Source organism: Hydra viridissima, unplaced genomic scaffold, assembly GCF_058129835.1.
Source record: "Hydra viridissima isolate aposymbiotic clone 2 unplaced genomic scaffold, HvirCarnegie_v1 scaffold_15, whole genome shotgun sequence".
Taxonomy (NCBI): domain Eukaryota; kingdom Metazoa; phylum Cnidaria; class Hydrozoa; order Anthoathecata; family Hydridae; genus Hydra; species Hydra viridissima.
Window position 1 is genome coordinate 10,286,616 of NW_028324314.1, and position 22,359 is coordinate 10,308,974.

The 22,359-nt window shown below is 30.3% G+C and overlaps 2 protein-coding genes and 1 pseudogene across 3 annotated transcripts; 2 read left to right on the plus strand and 1 right to left on the minus strand.

The window, feature by feature from the left end:
• Positions 1-2,492: 2,492 nt before the first annotated feature.
• On the plus strand, positions 2,493-4,000 carry LOC149878612 (uncharacterized; annotated as a pseudogene).
• Positions 4,001-5,158: 1,158 nt separating this feature from the next.
• LOC149878613 (uncharacterized) lies at positions 5,159-7,576 on the minus strand. Its single transcript, XM_090073248.1, has 3 exons — positions 6,687-7,576; positions 5,959-6,194; positions 5,159-5,775 (listed from the first exon to the last, which is right to left on the minus strand). Exons 1-3 carry the CDS (start codon positions 7,450-7,452, stop codon positions 5,341-5,343), a joined length of 1,437 nt encoding a protein of 478 aa, XP_089929374.1. The 5' UTR covers positions 7,453-7,576; the 3' UTR covers positions 5,159-5,340.
• A 5,151-nt stretch (positions 7,577-12,727) lies between these two features.
• Positions 12,728-21,517, plus strand: LOC149878614 (uncharacterized). 2 transcript variants are annotated; one of them, XM_090072779.1, is made up of 13 exons: positions 12,728-12,906; positions 13,008-13,119; positions 13,245-13,340; positions 13,811-13,841; positions 14,070-14,144; positions 14,794-14,998; positions 15,164-15,259; positions 16,526-16,620; positions 16,747-16,968; positions 17,088-17,236; positions 20,167-20,412; positions 20,528-20,591; positions 20,876-21,517. In XM_090072779.1, exons 1-13 carry the CDS (start codon positions 12,821-12,823, stop codon positions 20,941-20,943), a joined length of 1,545 nt encoding a protein of 514 aa, XP_089928905.1. In that variant the 5' UTR covers positions 12,728-12,820; the 3' UTR covers positions 20,944-21,517. The 2 variants fall into 2 exon arrangements, with proteins under 2 accessions (XP_089928905.1, XP_089928906.1); XM_090072780.1 differs by having other exon boundaries at positions 17,091-17,236.
• The last annotated feature ends 842 nt before the right edge of the window (positions 21,518-22,359 follow it).

A 22,359-nucleotide genomic window follows, 5' to 3' on the forward strand; every position in this document is an offset into this window, starting at 1 on the left:
TATTATTAAACCCAGCCTCCCTTGTATCAGATACCTGAAAGTAATATACTATTTACGCCAATTCAATTTCAAAATATCGTAAGGCCTGTGTATATGTCGACCCGGTATACAAGGCAGCCTCCTATTTTTAATGTTTTGTAAACAATATAAGTAAAGGCGTATTTTGCACAAATTAACTTTTTCGTCTTCTTACGTTCTTCAGAAACGTTTTTGAGCCATTCTTAATGGCCTAAAGTCTAGAATAACAGACCGGTGCAGTAAAATATAACAAAAATAGCTGTGCGCCTGGGAGGTAAAGATGCCATAACGATATATCTATTTTCAGGAATGGCAAGGACCTCTTGATGTTTGTACAATTTTATTAAATAGCTAAGAAAGCTTCTACCAAACTCCCTTTACTACAAAAATACTACTGCACTTAAGCTTTCTGTAGATGTTGATAATCTAGGTAAACAAGCTTATGTGTATGTAGCAATCTTCGATCATCATTTGTAGATAAGCTTTGTAATGATCTATACTTTTATCAATTACGCATAGCAGTGAAACTTTCTCTTCTACGTCAGTCTTTAATTTTCTCTATCGAAAAATATATTTACTACTTCTAATCTTAAAGCCTATGCTATTTCTTCTATGAGACACTTACTGCTTGGTCTTGACCAGCGTAATGTAAGGGCAAGGTTTTCGTGATTGGGGAGGTAGTGCTGGGTGGAGATGGGGCGGTATTTGTGAATAGAGGTACTTCTGAACGCCATATTGTTTTCAGCTAAATAAAGTGTAATATGCATCAATCTAGACAAAACATTATTCCGTTTTGTTGTTTCTTTTCTAATCAAACGTTGCTCTTGGCAGTCTATTGTTTTCCCTTTTTTTAATCGTAGTTCAGTGTCGACCTATGAAAGATAAAACTTCTTATTAGAAGCGCTATTCTCATGAACTTTTAACATTTCTGACAAGTGTTTCCAGTTGTCATATCCTTCAGATACTAAACTCGACGTTGATTTACTATCAAATAGCCGGCAACAAAAACAATAAACTCGATCCTTAGAGACGGAATATTAACCGACGACGCTGAATTGTTTCGTTGTTTGCAAGTTTTTTTGTGAAATGAAAATTACAGAATTGCTGGCCAGTATCATTCTTTGGATAATTGTCAATATGAGTTTGTACTTGGCAGTTAGATATTATATGATCAATAACTTTGCTATTTCAAATGAGTGGCCATATGGCTGGATCCGATATATTCATGTAATCAGTGCTTAAGTCATCTGCAATTTCTGCCTTCCGCTTTCTATATTCTGACCCAGATGGTTTTCTTTTGATAAGATCAACGTATTCAGACATTTTGCAATAAATTTAGTATATCTCTGTAAATCCAAATGTATTTAAACATAAATTACTACGTAAAACTTCGTTATATTTTGTTCGTTATATTCAGATTATCTTTGTCTGTCAATGAGTCAACTGTTGAAAGACTGTCTAAAGTTATAATAGATGTTTTAAATAAATACGGACTGGAATTGAACAATTGTAGGGGTCAGGGTTGTGACAACGGGGCGAACATGAAAGGAAAAAATATTGGGGTTCAATAATAAAATGGGTACTTGGTTGGCTGGAAATATTAACAAAAATCATTTTCATTACAAGCTATTAGCAAAACAGTTTTGTATAATTAATTTCTATGGATGCATATTAGCATTTGTCAGAGAAAAAATTTCGGACACCTGTGGTCAAAACTTAAGTTAATTTGTGGTCGCAGACTCTTTCAGATGACTTCCAGATGAATTAAGCACTGAAGAATTGGTTGTTTGGTATAACATACTTTTTTTGGTTGTTTGGAATGACATACATTTTTTAAGTTAATGTCGTAAATAAATCTCTACAATCATCAGACATGGCTTTCGTTGGTTGTTTGGTATGACATACTTTTTTTAAGTTAATGTCGTAAGTATATCTCTACAATCGTCAGACATGGATTTTATAGTAATACAAGGTGCGGCAGCGATTCGCGAACTTTTTAGAACATTTTTCAAAATCAATTTTTAAAGCACTAAAAAACTAAATTCACGGAATATTAACAGGAGAAAAGTTGAAGATAGATACTTTTCCTACCTTAACATTCAATTAGGTTTTCTTTTTTTTTGATCACTGCCTCAAGCCTAGGGCGGAAGGACTGGCAGGTGCTTATTATACATTCCCTTCAAATTGATTTTATAGCACGGGTAATTGATGACTTTAATGACTTGACACTTGAGTGGGTCTTTTTGCAAGCCTTACTCTCAACTACGCTCCATATACTATAGTCATGGGGATTCAGGTCAGGGCTGGATGGTGGCCAAAAGTGTTAGGGCCAGAAATTAGTCATATTGTCCTGAAGATACTGTTGAGTTTTTTCTGGACCTATGACAAGGTGTATTGTCCTGTTGAAAAGTGTAATTGCTTTCTGGGAATGTCTTCTTCGGCCATGGCATCACATAGCGTATTAAAAAGCTAATATGCACATTGGAGGTAACTTTTTCTTTCTCTTTGATATAGATTGCTGGACATTTCTCTCCATTGGAAGCGATGATTCCTAGCATCATGATGGACTGAGGGTGCTTGGTGTGATACACAGGTGGTGCTTTGTCACTCTTCTGCACAATGAATCTGCCATAACACCTATCTATCACACAGTCAATGCTAAAATGTTTTTTATCTGAGAAAACATTAACTGTTGACGAAGCATGGCTTTTCAGCTGACTTAGAAGTTTCTTTGATCGCTTCAATCTTTAAGTTTTTAGTCTTTCTGTCAAAAGTTGACATGAAGGTCGGGCCACACTGACTTTTCCAAGTGTTTTAAGAGTTCTTCTGACTGTCCTCTCATCAATATTGAACAACTTTGCTGTCTTTCTAATGGATACAGTAGGATTCTTTTCGACATGCTTTTTAAGCTTTTCTGTAAACTTTTTATAAATTTTTTTTTGTTCACTGGAGATGGCATTTTGGCTTTCTCAGCTCTGTCACGTTTTTTCACTTTGTAAAATGTAGTTTTAGACACTCCAGAAACACGAATCACTTCACGTGCAGGTAAACCCGCGTGAATCAAATTTAAAGCTTCGGTTGTTTTGGCTTCCATTGTAAAACTTTTAACTAAAATGTTTTTTATTCACAATTTTGTTAAAATCTAAGACGGTTATTGAACATTAATCAACAAAAACAAATTGCGGAAGCATTTTATTTACATCACAAAACCTTGCCTAAAATGAGTTCGCGAATCGCTGCCGCACCCTGTACATCAATACAGGATTCAAATCCGCCATTTTAACGGCAAAGGTTAACTAGAGCTAAAGGTTAACGGAGAACTAGAAATTGAGCCTGTGTTTAAAGCCACATCAAGAGTTTTATGTGTTAAGCGTCAAGCTGGAGAAACTGTCTGCGATGAGCCTATAACTTTCCCAGAAAAAAAATTTGAAGTTGAATTTTTTAACTGTCTTTTGGACTCTACATTAACTTCATTCAATGAAATATTTGATCAGTTAAGTAAGTATTCAGAATCATGATCTTTTTTGTACAATATAAAACAGATTCCGGAAAAACCTAACCTTGTCAAACTTTGTAGTAATCTCCAATTGAAATTAACTGTGGACTCTAAGTCAGATATTGACGGTAGTATGTTGTGCCATGAACTCCTAGGTTTGAAAGCTTTTTTGTATGTTAAGAATGTGGTTACTCCTGTTTTTGTTTTAAATTTTGTTAAAGATTACAACTTACAAGAGCTATATCTAATTCTATGGATAGCATTGCGAATATTATTGACTATACCTGTTACGGTTGCTAGTGGGGAGAGGAATTTTTCAAAGCTTAAGTTGATAAAAAGCTATCTAAGATCAACAATATCCCAATCTAAGTTGACAAACTTAGCAACTTCGTCAATTGAAAATGAAATTACTGAGAAAATTGACTTTGATAAAAACTCATAAAAGAGTTTGCCGAAAGAAAGGCAAGAAAAGCTAAAATTTATTAGTTTTTTTTTTTAATTAATAGTTATTTATATTACTATTTGATTATTTAATTAGTTATTACTAAGTGGTTAATTTACCTTTTGCCTTTTTTTGAATGGGGTTAAATTGAGCTAGGGGCGCCGTAGAAATCTCACCCAGGGCGCTGATTGTGCTAAAACCGGCACTGTATATATATATATATATATATATATATATATAGTATGATAAGTAAGAAAAGAAAAACCGGTGGTAATTCTTTTATTTTGAAAAAACTAAGGCATTATTGTTACTGCTGCTATTTTAACATTTTTTGTTTTGACAACATGTTAACATTTGATAACAGAAAAGTTTAACCGTCCTCACACTCTCCTACCGCGCTATTCACAATTACCGCCCCATCTCTACCCAGCACTACCTCCCCAATCACGAAAACCTTGCCCTTACATTACGCTGGTCAAGACCAAGCAGTAAGTGTCTCATAGAAGAAATAGCATAGGCTTTAAGATTAGAAGTAGTAAATATATTTTTCGATAGAGAAAATTAAAGACTGACGTAGAAGAGAAAGTTTCACTGCTATGCGTAATTGATAAAAGTATAGATCATTACAAAGCTTATCTACAAATGATGATCGAAGATTGCTACATACACATAAGCTTGTTTACCTAGATTATCAACATCTACAGAAAGCTTAAGTGCAGTAGTATTTTTGTAGTAAAGGGAGTTTGGTAGAAGCTTTCTTAGCTATTTAATAAAATTGTACAAACATCAAGAGGTCCTTGCCATTCCTGAAAATAGATATATCGTTATGGCATCTTTACCTCCCAGGCGCACAGCTATTTTTGTTATATTTTACTGCACCGGTCTGTTATTCTAGACTTTAGGCCATTAAGAATGGCTCAAAAACGTTTCTGAAGAACGTAAGAAGACGAAAAAGTTAATTTGTGCAAAATACGCCTTTACTTATATTGTTTACAAAACATTAAAAATAGGAGGCTGCCTTGTATACCGGGTCGACATATACACAGGCCTTACGATATTTTGAAATTGAATTGGCGTAAATAGTATATTACTTTCAGGTATCTGATACAAGGGAGGCTGGGTTTAATAATAAAAGCGCTGGAACTTTTATTTAAAAAAGCTAGATAGATTTGTAATAACTCGCTTTTTAAATAGCCATTGTGTAAATATGATTTGATTTTTTAAAACTCTTTTTCGCACCAACAAATAAAATTCGATCATGTTAGCTTCTACGCTATTACAAGCTTTTACAGCTAAACCATTACATAAACGTACACACAAACTGTTAATACACTTTGAAAATACAAAAGCATCAGTCAGACTTTGAGGTAAGTAGGAGAACAAGCTAATAAACAAAAGGAATAATTTTGTATGGGACGAATTTGCAATACTCCTCCCAATATTTACCATATTTAAGTCGACATTTTTGATCATCTCGAAAAGACCTATGAAAAAGCAACGCCGTTAGGAAAAAAAAGTAGAAAAACGCTAGCAGATGAGTCGTTCCACTTGCTGCGCACCAACAAAAAGACAAACCCAGCTCTGGTAAGTAATGAAAGTGACGAGACCAACCCCAAAAGCCACTTCTCAACAGAATACTCTTCCATTCAACTGTCTTCAATTGAGAACTACTAACTCTACCATTTGATTGTTGTGACTTTGAAGTGTGAAAGGCTCTGCTACCAGTTGCATCAGTTTCGACAGTTTGCTTATACTTGCAGTGTATAACTTGAGCTTTTTTTCCCCATATATTACAGTCTCCATTCATTAGGCGAACAACCTATTTAAAAAGCAAAAAGACCAAGATCAGCATATCGAGTGTTAAAATAAAAACGAAAACATAGCTTGCCATCATCTTAATCACTCTTACATGCGAAATTATGCAAATGTTCATTTAAAATAATTATTCATTTTCAACATTTTGATAAATCTGCAGCATGTTCTAAAAACATAATTTAGTAACCTGTCTTTGATAATCCGCCCAATAGTTTATAGCGAGACAAAGTAATCCGAGCACCAATAGCAAAAAGGAGCCAGTTTGACCCATAAAAACATAACCGCTCTCAACTTCATTTGGAAATCCCATACTCAACTGTGTCAAAGTTGAAGAAGTATAAAATATCGGTACAAACGTAAGGCATCCATAACATATGTAATAACCTGCTCGATCTAGTGTTATGTCGAGTGAACTATAGTAGCCTACGAAACAAAAAAGGTTAAAAAATCTTTTTTCTGAAAAAGAGCTGAATATTGTAAAAAGCTTTTATTATGCATATTCGTAATGTGAAATGCAGTATACCGCTATACCTGACCTTGATTTTATACTTCTTCTTTTGTACTCTTGTTTCAGTACTTCTAACAAGTTCATTTAATAATCTAACACATTTAACATGAAATGTCTAATTCTACTATGAATTAATGGAGTTCCTTAAGCTTCCTATTCATTTTTAGCTAAACCTCTGAGCCAAACGTTCATTAATGGGAATCTTATCTCTCTAATTTCTTTTTTTTTTTTTTTTTTTGAATTACCTGAATTATATGGAAAATACCTGCTACGCATAAATATGAAAATTACGAAAGCAAAAATGGAAGTAAAAATAAGACTTAATTGCATCATCTAAAAATCTAAATATGCGAAAATACTTATAGATTATCATTTGTACACAGAGTTAACTGAAAATCTTTCATTACCTGCTTCCCACCAATAAAACTTCAACAAATAACACAACTGTAAAACTGCAGAGATCAGAACACCATTTAAATTCCACTTGTTAATCTCAAAAGCTTTTACAACAAAGCAACTAATGAGTAATGCCCATGCTGTCAGGCCGTATCTACAATTGCTTAAAACTTTTACGTCAATTGTTCCTATGCGAGGATGCAACTCCATACCCCAGTAAAAATCAAACAAAAGGTTGTTAGAAGAACCCGAGTCATAGTCAGAAGGAGCGATATGGCCTTTTATGAGCAATAAAACACAAAATACTAGCGAGAAAACGTTTGCTGATGCAATCAACGTAGGAAAGATATCGTATATAATCGAAGGGCTATGTAGCCCGTAAACAACGCCACTTTTACATGCTAACAGGTACAAACCAAAAACACTCATAGTTAAGACGAAGCAGCGCAGACCATTGTCTTTGTATATGGGAACATTTCCCATCGGCGTGATTGGTCCTTTAACTAACTTCCCAGGAACAAAAACCATGCAAAAAATGCACCACAACATAAATGCAAAACACAAAACAAGTGAGGCAACACTGACGTCGCTATAAACAGTCCATGCGATCCAAGGAAATCGGGCATTAAAAACATCGTTTTGAAAGAACGACGCGATTTTCCCCTCATACTCAAAGCACGTTCTAATTACCATTAAAATTGAGAACTGCGAGAAAAGTATTAAGCCAAGAATCATAAATACTTTTAATGCGCCAACTCTTTCACTTCTGCTTTCCATCTTGCTGTAGAAATTAGAGCAGCAAACAAGCAGAGCAGTATGTATGGTTTATAGAGAATTTAACCTTCCTTCGTTATCTACATCTTCTTACAATGGAGAACGTACGTAACTTAATAGCACCACTGGTGACGTGCGTTATAACACACACACACCACTGGTAAGGACATTCCCTTTTGTTTACAACAAGGGATTAAAAATACTTGTACGAGGGAGTAAAAATAGGGTTAATGCTGCGCTAGGAAAGCTTGTTACAAAACATTACCGATTTGACCACATGCAATTTAAGACTATATTCAATGGCTTTTTGTATTAATTTTAGTTATTCAGGTAATTATGTAACTTTTAAACAGAAATACAACAATAGCTACTTTTTTGCGTCCAGCGTAAAAAAAAGCGCTCTTTGAGACCTCTTCTATTCAGGAAAAAGGGAATTTGTCGCATAAAAAAAGTACATTTCAATGTAATTTAAAAAAGTGGAATTCTATTTTTAAAGAGACACTTCTAGAGAAGGCTTTGATATCACTGCTGATAAAAACCATGTTGCACCGTTTTTGATCGAGATTTGACACAAATTGATTGAGAGTTATTTCTTAAAAGTGATTTAGCTGATAGATACTTAACTGGGTATCATCAAAGGGTTTGCGAAAACAAGTTCAGGAAAATAACAAACTGCAATTCAGGTGACATGAATTATCAATATAATTTACAATAAGTAAATAACAACAGCATTAATAAGCTAAGGCAATGCAAATAAAGTATTCATTCAATGAAATAACTGTTTAAGCCACTTACTAACTTAGTCAAGACTATAATCTTTTTTTACTCTTTTTCTTCAATTTAACAATGTTTTCTACCGGTGAGGGTTTTTTTTTCTAGTTCTCTTTTTTATTAATATCGGATTTTGATCCCAACGTTTGAGCTACTTTTAATGTTTGTGCTACTAATGACGTTGTGCTCCTTATGACGTTTGTGTTTGGCCTAATCGAACTTTTTTGAGATATAAGACGCTATAGTAAATCAATATTATCAGAAGCGTAGTTTGTTTCATATTTTCCTGAATAATTTTACATAAGCTATGGCAGTAAAGTTATTTAGAAACAAATCTTGTATGTATATATAGAAAATTGGTATTTCATTTTTTACAAATAGTTATTTATGCAATTGTGAGACAAAAGATATTTTAAATTATAAATTGTTGTAAAACCTTAGTAAAAATTAAAGTGCAACACGGATAGAGATTTCAAATGTTTTGGCTTTTACTATATGCTGAACTGGAAGGGTTGTTTTCAGTCTGTTTTAAGTGATGAAAGTTCATTATTTGAATCATTAAAAAAAACAACGAAAAAATTGTTTTTATCTTTTTTTGTTGGTGTCCCGACCAAAGTTCCCCTCATCCCGTTAGTTTTTTTTATAATGCAATCAAAATTGCAAATGGAAGTGAATTGAGGACATAAATATCTAAGACTTTCAGAAAGGGATACCTCCATACTGGAATTATTTACGGAGTAAATATTCGGTATATAAATACCAAAGAAATATGAACGTACAAAGATTAGTTTATTTTTTCGATTATCTTGTTAAGCATCATAAAAGTTAACTCATACTTACTATATTGCGTCTGTCACTATCACTACATACTACATATCATTATAAATTTTGCACTGTTATCATTATATCCTTGTGAGTTAGCTACTCAGGTACTTTTAAGTGGCATATTAGTTAACTACCATCAATCTATAATGTTATTTAAACATGTACAAATTTAGGTATTGATTAATTCATCGCTATAAACTAGTTTTTAGAAATTTATTTCTTGTTGTGAATAATTAATTCGAAAGAACAGTAAAGTTATCAAAGTGTTGAGTAAAATAATGAGGTTGTAATATTTTCTTTTATCTATGAATTCTCAGGAGGAATCTAATCAGAGAAAACTCTCTCCAACTAAATTTACTAATTAAGGATATTAGATGAAAAAAAGGAATGAAGCACTGAAGTTCATTATCAATTTCTTTTTAAAAATAGTAAACCAAACTTAAAATGACAGCAAAAATGTTTTATTCTTTTAATTTTTTTTTTAATGATTGTCCATGCAAAAAAAAAAAATCATAAATAGTTAATTCCCACTAAATAACGTTATCTCTGTTGCTAGAATTATTAGTTTCTTTACTGAAACTAATAATTGTTTTTATTATTTTTCTATCTGTTTTATTTCAAAAAGTAACTTTATTGATAAATACTCTTGGCATAATACAAAAATTCATTTAATATAGTTTTTCTTTAGGGTAATAAGTAAAGTTACAAAGATTTTGTTATTAAAAAAGTAATTTAAGGTATAATACAAATACCCCGAATCTAGGGTATGGTTCTTAAAAATCCATTTCAATTTTTTTTTTTTGTTTTATATTAAACTAGATCAAAACTCATCGACAGATTTCAAATTAAATTTAAAAAAAATTTTTTCGTTATAGCAAGAAGACCATTTAAATTTATTTCAGGGGGTAATTGGAGGTAATGTTAAACTTTACATGGCCATAAGTCTTAAACGAAAAGGGATTTTTTGATGATATTTACAATCTGTTGATGATATTTGATCTAGTTTATAATAGAACAACAACAACAAAAAATTATGATTAATGGAGACGTTCTTGGAACGGGGCAGTTAGAGGTCGGGGCGGGGTTGGTTTAGGTCCAATTATCCTAATTTTTTCCAAGTCATCCTCATTCGACGCCAGTATCTACATACTAGAAATTTGAGTATGTCCCATGCCTCTTAGAATTGGGCACTTCTCCTCCAGGCCTCCACTAAAAAAAGTTAATTTTTACATTTTTTGAATAAGGAAAAGTTTTCTAACAATAATCAAAAAAAAAAAAAAATCTGGGGCATTGTTGCTAGGTCTTAGAGCATGTTCCTATGCACCGTGAACCATTAATTTTGGTGGTGAAATTATAATGATATTGATTTTTAAACGTTGAAAGTATAGGTGCTACTACACTCTCTACTATTTTTTTTATGAATATGATATTGAATTTTGTGCTGATTAATAATCATAAAAATATAAGTCTCAAAGTCAATGCAATCTGGTCTAATCTGAAGGTGAAAATTAAAAAATATAACATCGCAAATATTTAGTCTCCGGAGAATAATAACTTAACGGTTGATTTTCTTTTCGAAAGCAATATATTGCTAGCCAGGTTTTTATTAATAAAATGGAATGTTTTTCAGACTTTAAAACATATTATTCTTTTGAAATATGTAATTCTTATATAAAAATGTAATTCATTTTTGTGAATTTGAATTTTTTCAACATAATATATGACTGTTTCTCTGAAAACATAATCTAAATGCTTTTTTAACTTTGTTTTGAGACTTTTATTTTACATATCACGCACAATAAAATTTCACAGGAGTTTCATATAAACACGTTTTGTAGTTTTATAGTTTACTTTATTTATAAAATCAATAAAAAAAAAAGAAGTTTTTAAATTATTCCATAAAATTTATTAAAGATGTTTTCGGCAATCAAAGTAAGATTCCAGCTAAAAACAAAGTAGCTTGAATTAAGTTTGATAAGAATTGCAATAAGCATGATAAATTTCGCATGTCTTCTGTTCAAAATCTTTAGTATAAAAAATAAAAACCAGGTTGTTAATACTCTTATAAGATAACTTTTAAAGAATAAATAGTAAAAATGGTGAATATTCGCCACTTGAGTTCTCTTCAACTTTCAGTTTCAAATTAGAGCACTTTTCGTTGATTTTAAGAGCTATTTTTTTATACGATTCTTAATCAGCATAAAATTATCTATCATAGTTAATACTAATAGAGGGAAGAAAGTGTGGTAGTGTCGAAAGTTTATTTATTGATTATCTTTTAAATAAGGAAAATACAAGTAAGTAAAACTGCCAGAAAATTGTGAATACATCAAGATGTTTTATTAGGTAAAATAAAGATATGGGAATAAGAAATCCCATTGAAAACACACAGACAATTTAAATGTCGCCAGAAAATAGTTAAAACGCGCTGGGGTGAGAGAATGTTGATTAGAATTATTGAAGATCAGAGGTTGTAACATTCTGCACCAGCAATTTAAATGAAGTGAGGATCATAGGTTGATCATAGATGTATAGACTGAGAATTAAAATCAGAAAACAAACACTTAAACCCGAGTTTACAGGCAAAATGAAAGAAAAGCATTTTAAATTGACTAAATAATAAAACTAAGGTAAACTGTTAATATCTGAAAATCTTTAAGTTTAATCATTTTACTAAAAAGCATGATAAATAAAAACAGGAGCAACTAAAATAATAGTATGATTCTGGATCTTTTTCAGTTGCAGGTTTATTTTAGTGATTAATCTACAATAAAACTTTAATGCACTTGGCTCAATTTGTGTACAGTCAAAAAAAATTAAATGAGACAAAAACCATAAAACATTCTCAAAAACATCTCCAAAACTATTGCTTTAGTTTGTTGTAGTGGACTTGGGCACTTCCAAAACTATAGCTTTGGTTTGTGATAGTGGGCTTGGGCACCTTCAAATTGTAGAAGGAAATATGAAACCAGACCAATACAAGGAAGTTTTAGAAACAATTAGTATGCCAAATACCAATAGTATGCCATGAAAAAAATGTGGGTCCAAAGAATGTTCAGAGAAGAAAAGAACTTTAATGTAATTTTTGCAAAATATGTTGTCCTTATTATCACAACATATTTTGTTTGAAAAATGCAAAAACATATGAAGTTTATTCTTACTTATTAAATTTGATACCAATAAAATAACCAATAAAGTTTACTTGATCCAACACTATGTATGTATGTATGTATGTATGTATGTATGTATGTATGTATGTATGTATGTATGTATGTATGTATGTATGTATGTATGTATGTATTTATGTATGTGTGTGTATGTATTATGTATGTATATATGTATGTACGTGTGTGTATGTATTTATGTATGTATGTATGTATGCATGTATGTATGTATGCATGTATATATATATATATATATATATATATATATATATATATATATATATATATATATATATGAATTTTCATTATATACAAATTTCTGGAACTAACCTGTATCTTAATACAGGTTAGTTCCAGAATGTAATATTAATCAAGCAAAATGTATATGAAATTCTGTAGGCAGCAGAAAAAATAGTATAGGTAAATGTAAGTCACATTTACCTATATTAATCTTATTTTTAGACCACATTAGTTTAAAATTCTTATATCATAATGTTGTTATATATTGCATTGTCATACAAGAAAACATCACTCTCTTTTATCTTCTGTTTTTTAAGTAAATTGTGTTGATGCATAAACTAAATAAGAATTAAAAAAAAAAAAAAAAAAAAATGACAGCAAGTTCAATGTTACCTGCTATGGATATAAATCATCCAAATCCAGAGCATGAATCACAGTATTATATTTCAAAATTACGGTATTCAGAGATTTTCATACTTTGAAATTTCATTATGTTTTATTGTGAGTTCTTTTCATGCAGTGCAGTAGCATTAGAAATATCTGGATTTAATTTTTTAGGTTTCCAACAGATCAAAGTAATGATCCTTTTGAGCTTTTTATTTGTCCCTATACCTCTGTTCATAAGATCACTTCAAAAAAATGGAGAACACATTTGAGCAAATGTTCAAAAGTAAATTAAACTTTTTACATGTTTATATCTTTGTTAAAATATAGACAGCTTGCTGTAGTTTTTACATTTACTTTGAATGATAATTCCTGGGTGAGCCTTATTTAAACAGATAATTTTTATTATAGAACTATGGTGGAAGTTATAAGTCATGTTCATTTAATGCAAGCCACAGAATTCCAGAACCAGAATATGAGTATCACATGAGTGTTTGCAATGATAGAGTACATATTGCATTATTTTTATGTTTATAATTGATTATAGTTACATTACTTTTTTTTTCCTATTTTTCTATGATTTTGAAGTAATTGCTTCTACTGAAGTCATTGTTTCATTAAAATATCTTTATGATTTTCTCACTCAAATAAAATTTTCATTAGTACACCTAGCTATTAGCTACAATTCTATAGCTACAATAATGTAAAAATTTTGTTACATTAAAAAAATGACAAATTTAAGCAGCCAGATTCTTTAATTTCTTTTTTCCTTTTTGCATGACAAATGAAATTTGTTGTTGCATTAAATATTTTTCAAACCTATCATTGTATTTGAAAACAAATAAAAGGATGATTTTACTCTAAAGAAAATTCACCAGTAGAAAGTAATTGTATACTAGAAAAACCTTAAATCCTAAATTGAAAAGTTAAATAATTCAGATTTTTAATGTTCTTAAATGATTTTTTTTCTTCTGTAGTTTGTAATTGCAAAGGATGTCAATAAAGGTGGTGGGTAATATAGTTGCTTACTTAAATATAAGGAAATGAGTTGATCATATTTAAAACTTTTTTCTTAAAATTACTTATTTCTTTCTGTTCTAAAATTTACTTTACTTTTTTTGCCTAAATTGTTATGGTGAGTTTTATTTTACTAAGTGAATATTTTATGTAATAGCCTTATAGACAAAAATATTTCAGTATTGTTATTGATAATCTTATGAGTTTTTATTTTTGTAGCTGAATGGAAAATGGCTACTAAAGTTGATCACTACTCAGATAGGCATGTTGTATGTGAAGACAACTGGGAAGATGGTATGTAACAAATAGAAATAAGTATTATTAATTGTAATTATTTTTTTCAATATTTCTGCTGCATTTAATTTCAGATTTATATTTTACAAGTTTTTTTAAAATGAATATTGTTATTGCATACCTTTTTTCAATTTTTATTATTTTGCTGTTGTTATGAACCTCTAAAGTTCATAGTTCATTGATTTTATTTTTAACCTTATTTGTTAAACATCTGTGTTATGTTTTTGCACTATAAATTTAGCAGTAAAAAGTTATTGATTAATAGAAAAATAAGTTTTCTGTGTATGAATTGAGACAGGAATGACTCGTTTAAATAGTAGGGTAAAATAATAAAAGATACAATCTCTTTTCTCTTGCTTACTCAATCTGTTTCATTTGATACATAATCTATAAGATTTCCTTTTAAATGTTTTAAATGTTAATACTTTTTTAGGGCTTTTTTTTTTTACTTTGTTATCTTTAGTCTTTTTTCTACTATTTTAAAATTGTCTGCTGTTTTAAAACTCACTATAGATAAAGTTTTCAATCTTCATAATGGTTAATGATGCACAAGAATATTTTTTGTTTCCTGATAATCAGCAAAAAATCTTTTTCCTAAAAATCAAAATCACCTAAGGTTTATTTTCACTTCAGATTTGTTTAACTTTAGAAATTGATGAAAATCAGCCAGCTTTTGAACTAAATCCTGACAAAGGGATGCCATTGTCTCTTCTACCAAACACTCCGCCAAGTACTTTCAACAATAATGCTAATGAAATTGAAGCTCCTGACGAAAGTGACTTTAAAAATGATGATATATTAGAATCAGTATTAATGGAAGAACTTTTGCTTGAGAAACCTGATGGTTGGAATGAGTAAGCTGTTTTGAAAAGTTTTATTTTAACAAGTAACACGTTTTTTAACTTGATTTGTCAGCAATTTTTTATAATTTTTCTGTTAATTCTCTGTCAAATTTATGACATTTTACCAAGTATTTACATTTTTATAAGATTTTAACAACAACAACTCTTTGTCTATAGCTGGACAAAAGCCAAAAAAAAAAACCACAAGAGAAAGTATGACAAGCAGCAACTGCGCATGAAAAAAGAAAATGTTACAGAAGAAGATTTTGCACCGTAAGTAAATTTTGTTAGATTTTAGTTAACACAATAATACTTATCTAATGTCAATAAGCTATTATATAGTATCAATAAGTTTTTATCTAGTGTCAATATGTTTTTATGCTTAATACAGTTTCTATGCAATCTTGTTGTAGAATGTATTGTTAAAATAGTATGTAATATCTTGTTTTCCTAATTACTAGCATGATAATCATTACATTCAGTGTCTGTTTTCAAACATGATACACAATTTTTATTGCTTCTACTAAAATGATTTAAACTCTGATACTTGCAACATTGTAATGTTGTTGATTGCTTAGAATTTATTGGTAACTTCTAATTTGATATTATTCAACATTTATTAATAGATAATTTTAAATAAAAGATAAGCTCAATCTATCAAAGTATGCTACTGATCTTTAATGGTTTATCTGAATAAAGTTCTTTTTCTGAAATATTTTCTGTTGCAGATTGAGTTGTCAGAACACTTTTTTTTGTCTCCAGAATCCAAGGATGTCATCTGACAATTACTTTAAATTGAATCCAAAATGCTGAAACTAAAAAACACATAGTTTTATTATAAAGGCTATTAAGAGCTGGAAGATTCTTTTTTTATTAAATTAAAGAAAGATTTATAAGAAGGCTAACATATACTCATTTAAATTATTTCAATCATTTTAAACTGTGAGATTAAGTGTAAAAAAAACTGGACCAATAACCAATAGCAGAAAGTCATTTGGACTGATAAACAATACACTGGCTTTCAGAAATATAAAGTCACTTAGATTTTTTAGCAATTACTTAAATTATTTCCATGCTTTTTAAACAAATAAAAAAAAAGAAAAGGAGATTTTTTTAAAATCTTTTTTTTGGAATACATTGTATAACCGTAATAAAAAAAAAGAATTTAAAAGAAAATGTTATTTTGGTACCAAAATCAATCAAAAAAGAGAATCAGGTTAAAAAACTATAATAAAAAGAATGTGTTGAATATATAAGGTCAGTTAATTTAAACTTAACAACTCTTAATTTAATTATATGAGAATCCTGAAAATTTCTACTTTAACCAATATAAATTACAAATAAATTTGATAAAAAAAAATTAGTTTCTAACCAGTATTTCTAGAGATATTTCAGTTAGTAAATTCTTGGCACACTGGAAGCAGAAAAATGGGAAGAAAATCAGTATCACACAAAGTCAAATCACAAATACTCTAGTCAAATATATCAAATATGTCAAATCTGGAAAATAAGTTATATGATTAAATTTTTGTTCTGCAGAATAACTGATCCTACAAAATGGACAGAGGCTGATCGTGAGGCTAAAATCAATGCCATAAAAGCTGCCTACCCATTGGCCAGTGAAAAAATGTTTGGTAAGCTTGTTTGAAAAGTCACTAGAAATAACCTATTTTAAAGTATTTATAAGCTTAAACTAAGGTTAATTTTACAGTAAGATGCAATCGTGTTTTTACTGAATATGTTTCTTAATTTTCTTTTAGCGGAGCGGGTTGACTATACTAGCCTTCTACAAATTGTTTGTCAAAAAGTTCGTTGGAATTTACCTGAATATGTAGAGTGTTCTTCATCTCAAGGCGGTTCTGCTTGCAGATGTCGTGTTGGTCTAAAATGGTTTGAGAGTAAAGAGTTTTGCTTAAAAAAAAAAGATGCAAAACATAATGCAGCAAAATGGGCTCTTCTTGAGCTTGAGATCCCAGGCTTAGGTGAGTTTTTAATTTTTTCAGTAAAAATACTTTTTTGCATGAAGATGAGTTCTCACCCTGAGGTTTTTCAGAATTCCATACTAAGAAATTTTTAACCTTATTGTTACTAATATATTCAGCAGATATCTCTGGACGCAGAGCAGGTATTTTGAGCAAAACTGAAGCAGATAAATTAAGGGAATACAACGAAGTTGGAAAGTTAATGTTACCAGGGGGTTTTCCTGCCTCGAAGAATGTGGCCTTGTTGCATCAACCACAAGTTGCTAAGGTGAGAATAATTTTTTTCATAGTTTTTTTATAATTTGTTTCATCAGTTTATCAAATAATGATGCACTTTAAGTAGTTTAGGGTACATTCACTTGTAAAATTTCTATCCAGTGTGGAACCTTATATTGAAAATATCTTTTTTAGTGTTTACACACTGCAATCAAGTTTAATAATATATCACAATAGGCTATATATAGAGAGAAACTATAAATTATAGTTAGAAAATGAATTTTTTATGTGATGCTCAAGTTTTTTTATTCTGAAACCATTTATGATTGTTTGAGTTCTTTTAAAAAATGTTTCTTTGTGTAATAAAATTCGCTTTGGTGGAAAAGATTTGGTGGAAAATAGCAATAAACAATTAAAAAAAGAAAGATAGTTGCAGTTATATTGCGGCTGTACTTGACTTGGCAATTATTGCCCCTATAAGTAGCATGCAATACTGTTATGTATAACATATGCTATAATGCCCTACTTTGTTTATACAGCCAGATATTGTGCTTTTTAAGGAAACAAAGTTTTGAAGGCGAGTTTTCAAAAACAAAAGGCTTGAAAATATTGAGGACATCTAGTATACTTGGATGAACTTCATGCATTAATTAGAAAAAAATTCACTCAAAAAAGTTTATGTTTGAAAATTACAGTCTAAATAAATAAACATAAATAAGAAACAAATAATAAGTATACATATGGGTATCAAATATAAATATACAAACAACAAATATTAAAAAGTTCTGTTTTTTGTATTAAAAGGATTTGATATCCTACTGACAAGTTTTACCTCAGTTATTTCGTGCATGCTTGATGTGCAGGTATACTGAAAATCACATCATAAGAGTATTCATGACACGTGTGAAAGTCTAAAAAGAATCATGAAAGTAATAAATATCCTGAAGCTTGATGTGCAGGTGTATTGAATTTCTTTATCATAACATAAGAGTATTTGATTATTAAAAAGGCTGTACAAACATAATCTACAAGACTCAATTCTGTAAGATATACCTGCAAAGAATTACTAAATAAGCATGATCAAGGTTGCATTGCTCAATTCTTTTATTCTTTTCTAATATTATTGTCTTTCTAGTCTCTATCTGGTGATACCTGCTAATTGGAAGCAAAGTTCATTGACAGTTTTTTCATTTTATGTTTTCAATCAATATAGCCTTATATTTTTTCACCTCAGTTACCTTTTTTATCATGTTTTTATTAGAAATATTGACACACATTTTTATTCTAGCTCTTTAGTTTCTAAAACTTCCATGCCTAGGACCATTTTCCTTCTTTCTTTTTGGTTCTGTAGAAAGTTTAAATTTTGTTGAATTTTTATAAGCCTGTCACAATATGCATTGTCCACATCAAATAGCTTATTAAAGTTGTTTACTAAATCAGTTTTTAATTTTAACTGTTCTGCAAGACTTGTTTTTCCCGATTGTTCAGTTCTGCAAGACTTGTTTTTCCCAATTTAACAGAAGTTATACACTACTTTTAGTTTAGTTGAAGCATTATTTTTTTGTCTTGTTGGAACATTGGCAATAAAACAATTATGTAACACCTTATCATTAGTACTGTGAAAGTTCCATTTTGATTGTCATAAAAGAGGCTACATAGAACTTGTAACACATTCCCAGAATTTTTTTTTTTTTTATTATCAGAAGTAAGCATTTATAATGGTTTGAGTAACTGTAACCTCTACAGGTGAAAAAATACCTTTTATAATACCCCCTTTCCTATGATATTTATTTACCATTCAAATTTGTTTGATTAAGTAAATGTTTGTAAAATAAAATAAAATTGTTTTTGTAGTGACTAAATAAATTTGTTTTTGTATTGACATGGTATTTCAGCAATCAATATATAAATAGTTGTATAAAAAATATAATATGTGAAGATATTTTGATGCTTGAAATTATCTTAAAGAATGATTTGAAAATAAAAGTTAAACCAATTATCTAACGTAGTTTTAATTAAAATTGTTAGAACTGTTAATAATTAAAAACTGATATGCCCCAAAAAAATTTAAATACCAATATAATTCGGAAATCATTATGATCCCACACTAAATTAAAAACAAGTTATCTAAACTTAAAGATCTCCTAACAGAAGTTTTTGTTCATAATGTTAACAGTTTGAACTGGAGTTTCGGCCGAAACCGAATAAGTAAAAGGCTGTTGAAACAGAAATCTCGTTTTCGGCCGAAATCGATCCCGAAGCCGAAAGTTTCAGTTCACTAGGTGCAAGGACAATATAGCAGGATTCTGGGGAAATGATTAATGGCTTCCCTCTTCACCAGATTTAAATCCGATAGATTTTGCTATTTGAAGTGTTTTGGAAAGTAATGCATGTTCATCCTCTCATTAAAACGTTTCATTGCTGAAAGTAACATTAAGGGATTGTTGCGGCAAAATTTTACCAGAAACTATCTGTGCTCCATTTAATCAGGTTTTTGAGACATTAAGGCTTAAGGAAGTTACTTCAAAAAATAACTTTTTACTTATATTTGTATAGCAATGTACTTTGTTTATGCAAAAAATTAAATTTTTTAAATAAAAATTTGTCTACATTTGGTCTGATCACCCTGTAAAATAAAAGATGTATCACATCTACCTAATATCATAAGACCCTCAAAGGACCTAGATGTAGTTGATGGCATTTACCATTAGGTCCTACATCAGCTTGAGGCCTTGTAAAACATTTCTACATGACCTCAGGTCAAGGAATAAGGACTATGCACAGCAAATCTCAAGTTCATAGTCGTAAAACTTAAAGAGCTGCGATATTTGCGTTTAAAGTGCAATTTCTCAACCACCGCGACCAGGTGAATTTGCATGTGAACAGAAGTTTTTTGTACTTTCCTAAAGTTTTAGACTTTAGAGAGTAAAAAATGTGTTTGGTCCAAATTAAAGTCGAAAAACTTTTTTATTACATTACTAGCAAGAATCGCACATCCAGCAAAGAATGGTTCAACAAGAAAAATATCAACCGCAATTTTTGCAACAACCAAAAATTGAACCACAGATTTTGCAACCAGAACAAGTTATAAAGCCTCAGCAACAAACTTGGAGCGGGCTTATGCAAAGTCCTCGACAGTCTTCCGTTAGTCAAAATCAATTCGAACCAAGTCAGCTACAATCAGAATTTTTAACTAAGGCCACTCAAAATATCTCAATTGCTGATGAGGTATAAAGTTATTTTTAAACTTCGTATTAAATTAAGAACTTCATATAAAAATATGACTTCCATATGTGTTTATTCCTACGACTACTTTTTATTGTGGTGTATTAAAAATGTTTAGGAATTTCCTTCACTGGAAGGTGGTGAAGGTGCTTGGAAAACAGTACAAAAAAAACCGATCGGAGGTGTGGCATTTTTAAATAAATTAGCAGTTTGTAGCAGTTTGTATCAAAAGTCAGGTTCGGTATCTTTTAATTAGGATTGGATGCCTGTTTAACATTGTAAATAGCTAACAGAATTATAATAACATATTTAAAAAAAAAAAAGGAACTGTTTTCAAAGAAAACCTTCCTTTATTTAGATCATTATTTAATTCTTTTGCATTTTGGAAATCTTTCATTGCTATGAAATAATAAATTCAATTTTTGGTTACTAATTTTCAAGTGCGTTATTTCGTCTCTATTTGTAGTGGGATTGCCTATGAGTCGAGGAAAACTTCACGGTCGTGGACGAGGTACAACATTGAAGCCATCCTAAAGATAACGGAAAGAAACTTTTAGTCAGGTGTAATTTTCTCAAAAGCTATTGACGTTTTTTTATGGGTTCTATGAAAAAAAAATACTCTTTTAAGAAAATGCTCTAACCTTAACGATATCTGCGAACACAAGTCTAACCCAACCCCAAACATCAACTTGAATATTACGGGGAATTTTTGCTGTTGTATTTTAACGTTTTTCTGAGTGTTGCGGTTAAAAAGAATATTTGCAAGAATATCTTTTCGCTAAAAATTTACGGTATATGCATACATTATGTACATTATGTGCGATATCGCAGCCAAACAAGATCAACATAAGATATGGAGTGTGATAGTGGAAAACTCATTAAGTTTTGTTACAAATACTTCATCTCAAATATATTCCCTGGTGTGGCTGGGCCACTAATGTGCATTGTGTATTACTTACTATACTCTGTGATAACAGATTATTTTGCATATTTTTTATTACGCTTTTTTATTTTTAGCAGATATGTTTTAAAACAGAATGTATTAAGTTCAAATAATTTTTGTTAAAGCATCTCCGAAGGAGTAAATAAATGCGAATTTACTAAGAAATAACGTTTTGATTTATCTCGCCTTTACAACCTGAGACAACTTACTATGATTCCCTTGGAGAGCAATGCAATATTCTTCTGCTCTTCAAGTAATGATCCAATGATTCTATATGTAGCCTCTAGAGGTTCGAATCATTTCAAGTAATCTTCATTTTTTTTTGAATATATGTTTGTCATTACCTGATCTCAAGAAATTAACAAGTAGTTAATCATGTAAATGGTATCTACAATTAGTGGATTTTTAACAAGTTAGAAGAATTAGTGGATGTTTTATAAAGTTAATCATCCTGTTATAAACACCAGGGTAATTTTTAACATCCTCACAGGTTTATTTGGATTAACAGTGTAAACTTATCTGATTAACAGAGAAGCAACTGTGTTAATCAGATAAGTTTAAATTTATCAAGACTACAACTAACTGATCTTCTAACATTTCATCTTTATGCCTCTCTTTACTACATTCTATAGAAGGAATCCTGATTATCTCAGTAAAGTCATCAATTCTAATTAAAAATTGAATTCTTTCCTTGAAAAAGTTGCTTCCCTTCTGTTACCTCTTTCACAAGTTTTCTATCAATTGATCTGTCAGAGGAAATGAAGCTCATGATGTCAATCTGATATCAATTCTGATTTCAGCTTATTTAATACAAATGTCTCAACTTTAGATCACATGTGGAAGTCGAAATAAATATTTTGCTGTAACAAACTTGAAATTTTGAAAGTGAGGCAACTTGTTTACACGCTTTAGAACAGAGGAATTTTTAACTTTGTTAGCAAAAGTTCGACAATGCGTTAATTTTAAAACGTTATTATCAACATGTTCAATTTTTGGTTCAGATTTAC

Excerpts from the sequence above, each read along its gene's own strand:
- LOC149878613 (XM_090073248.1), bottom strand. The coding sequence starts at position 7,452 with ATGGAAAGCAGAAGTGAAAGAGTTGGCGCATTAAAAGTATTTATGATT. Across the intron at positions 6,195-6,686 it reads GTTTTATTGGTGGGAAGCAG|GCTACTATAGTTCACTCGAC; the intron begins GTAATGAAAGAT and ends TTTGTTTCGTAG. Across the intron at positions 5,776-5,958 it reads GGGCGGATTATCAAAGACAG|GTTGTTCGCCTAATGAATGG; the intron begins GTTACTAAATTA and ends CTTTTTAAATAG.
- LOC149878614 (XM_090072779.1), top strand. The coding sequence starts at position 12,821 with ATGACAGCAAGTTCAATGTTACCTGCTATGGATATAAATCATCCAAAT. Across the intron at positions 13,341-13,810 it reads TGAGTGTTTGCAATGATAGA|TTTGTAATTGCAAAGGATGT; the intron begins GTACATATTGCA and ends TTTCTTCTGTAG. Across the intron at positions 16,621-16,746 it reads GGCCAGTGAAAAAATGTTTG|CGGAGCGGGTTGACTATACT; the intron begins GTAAGCTTGTTT and ends ATTTTCTTTTAG.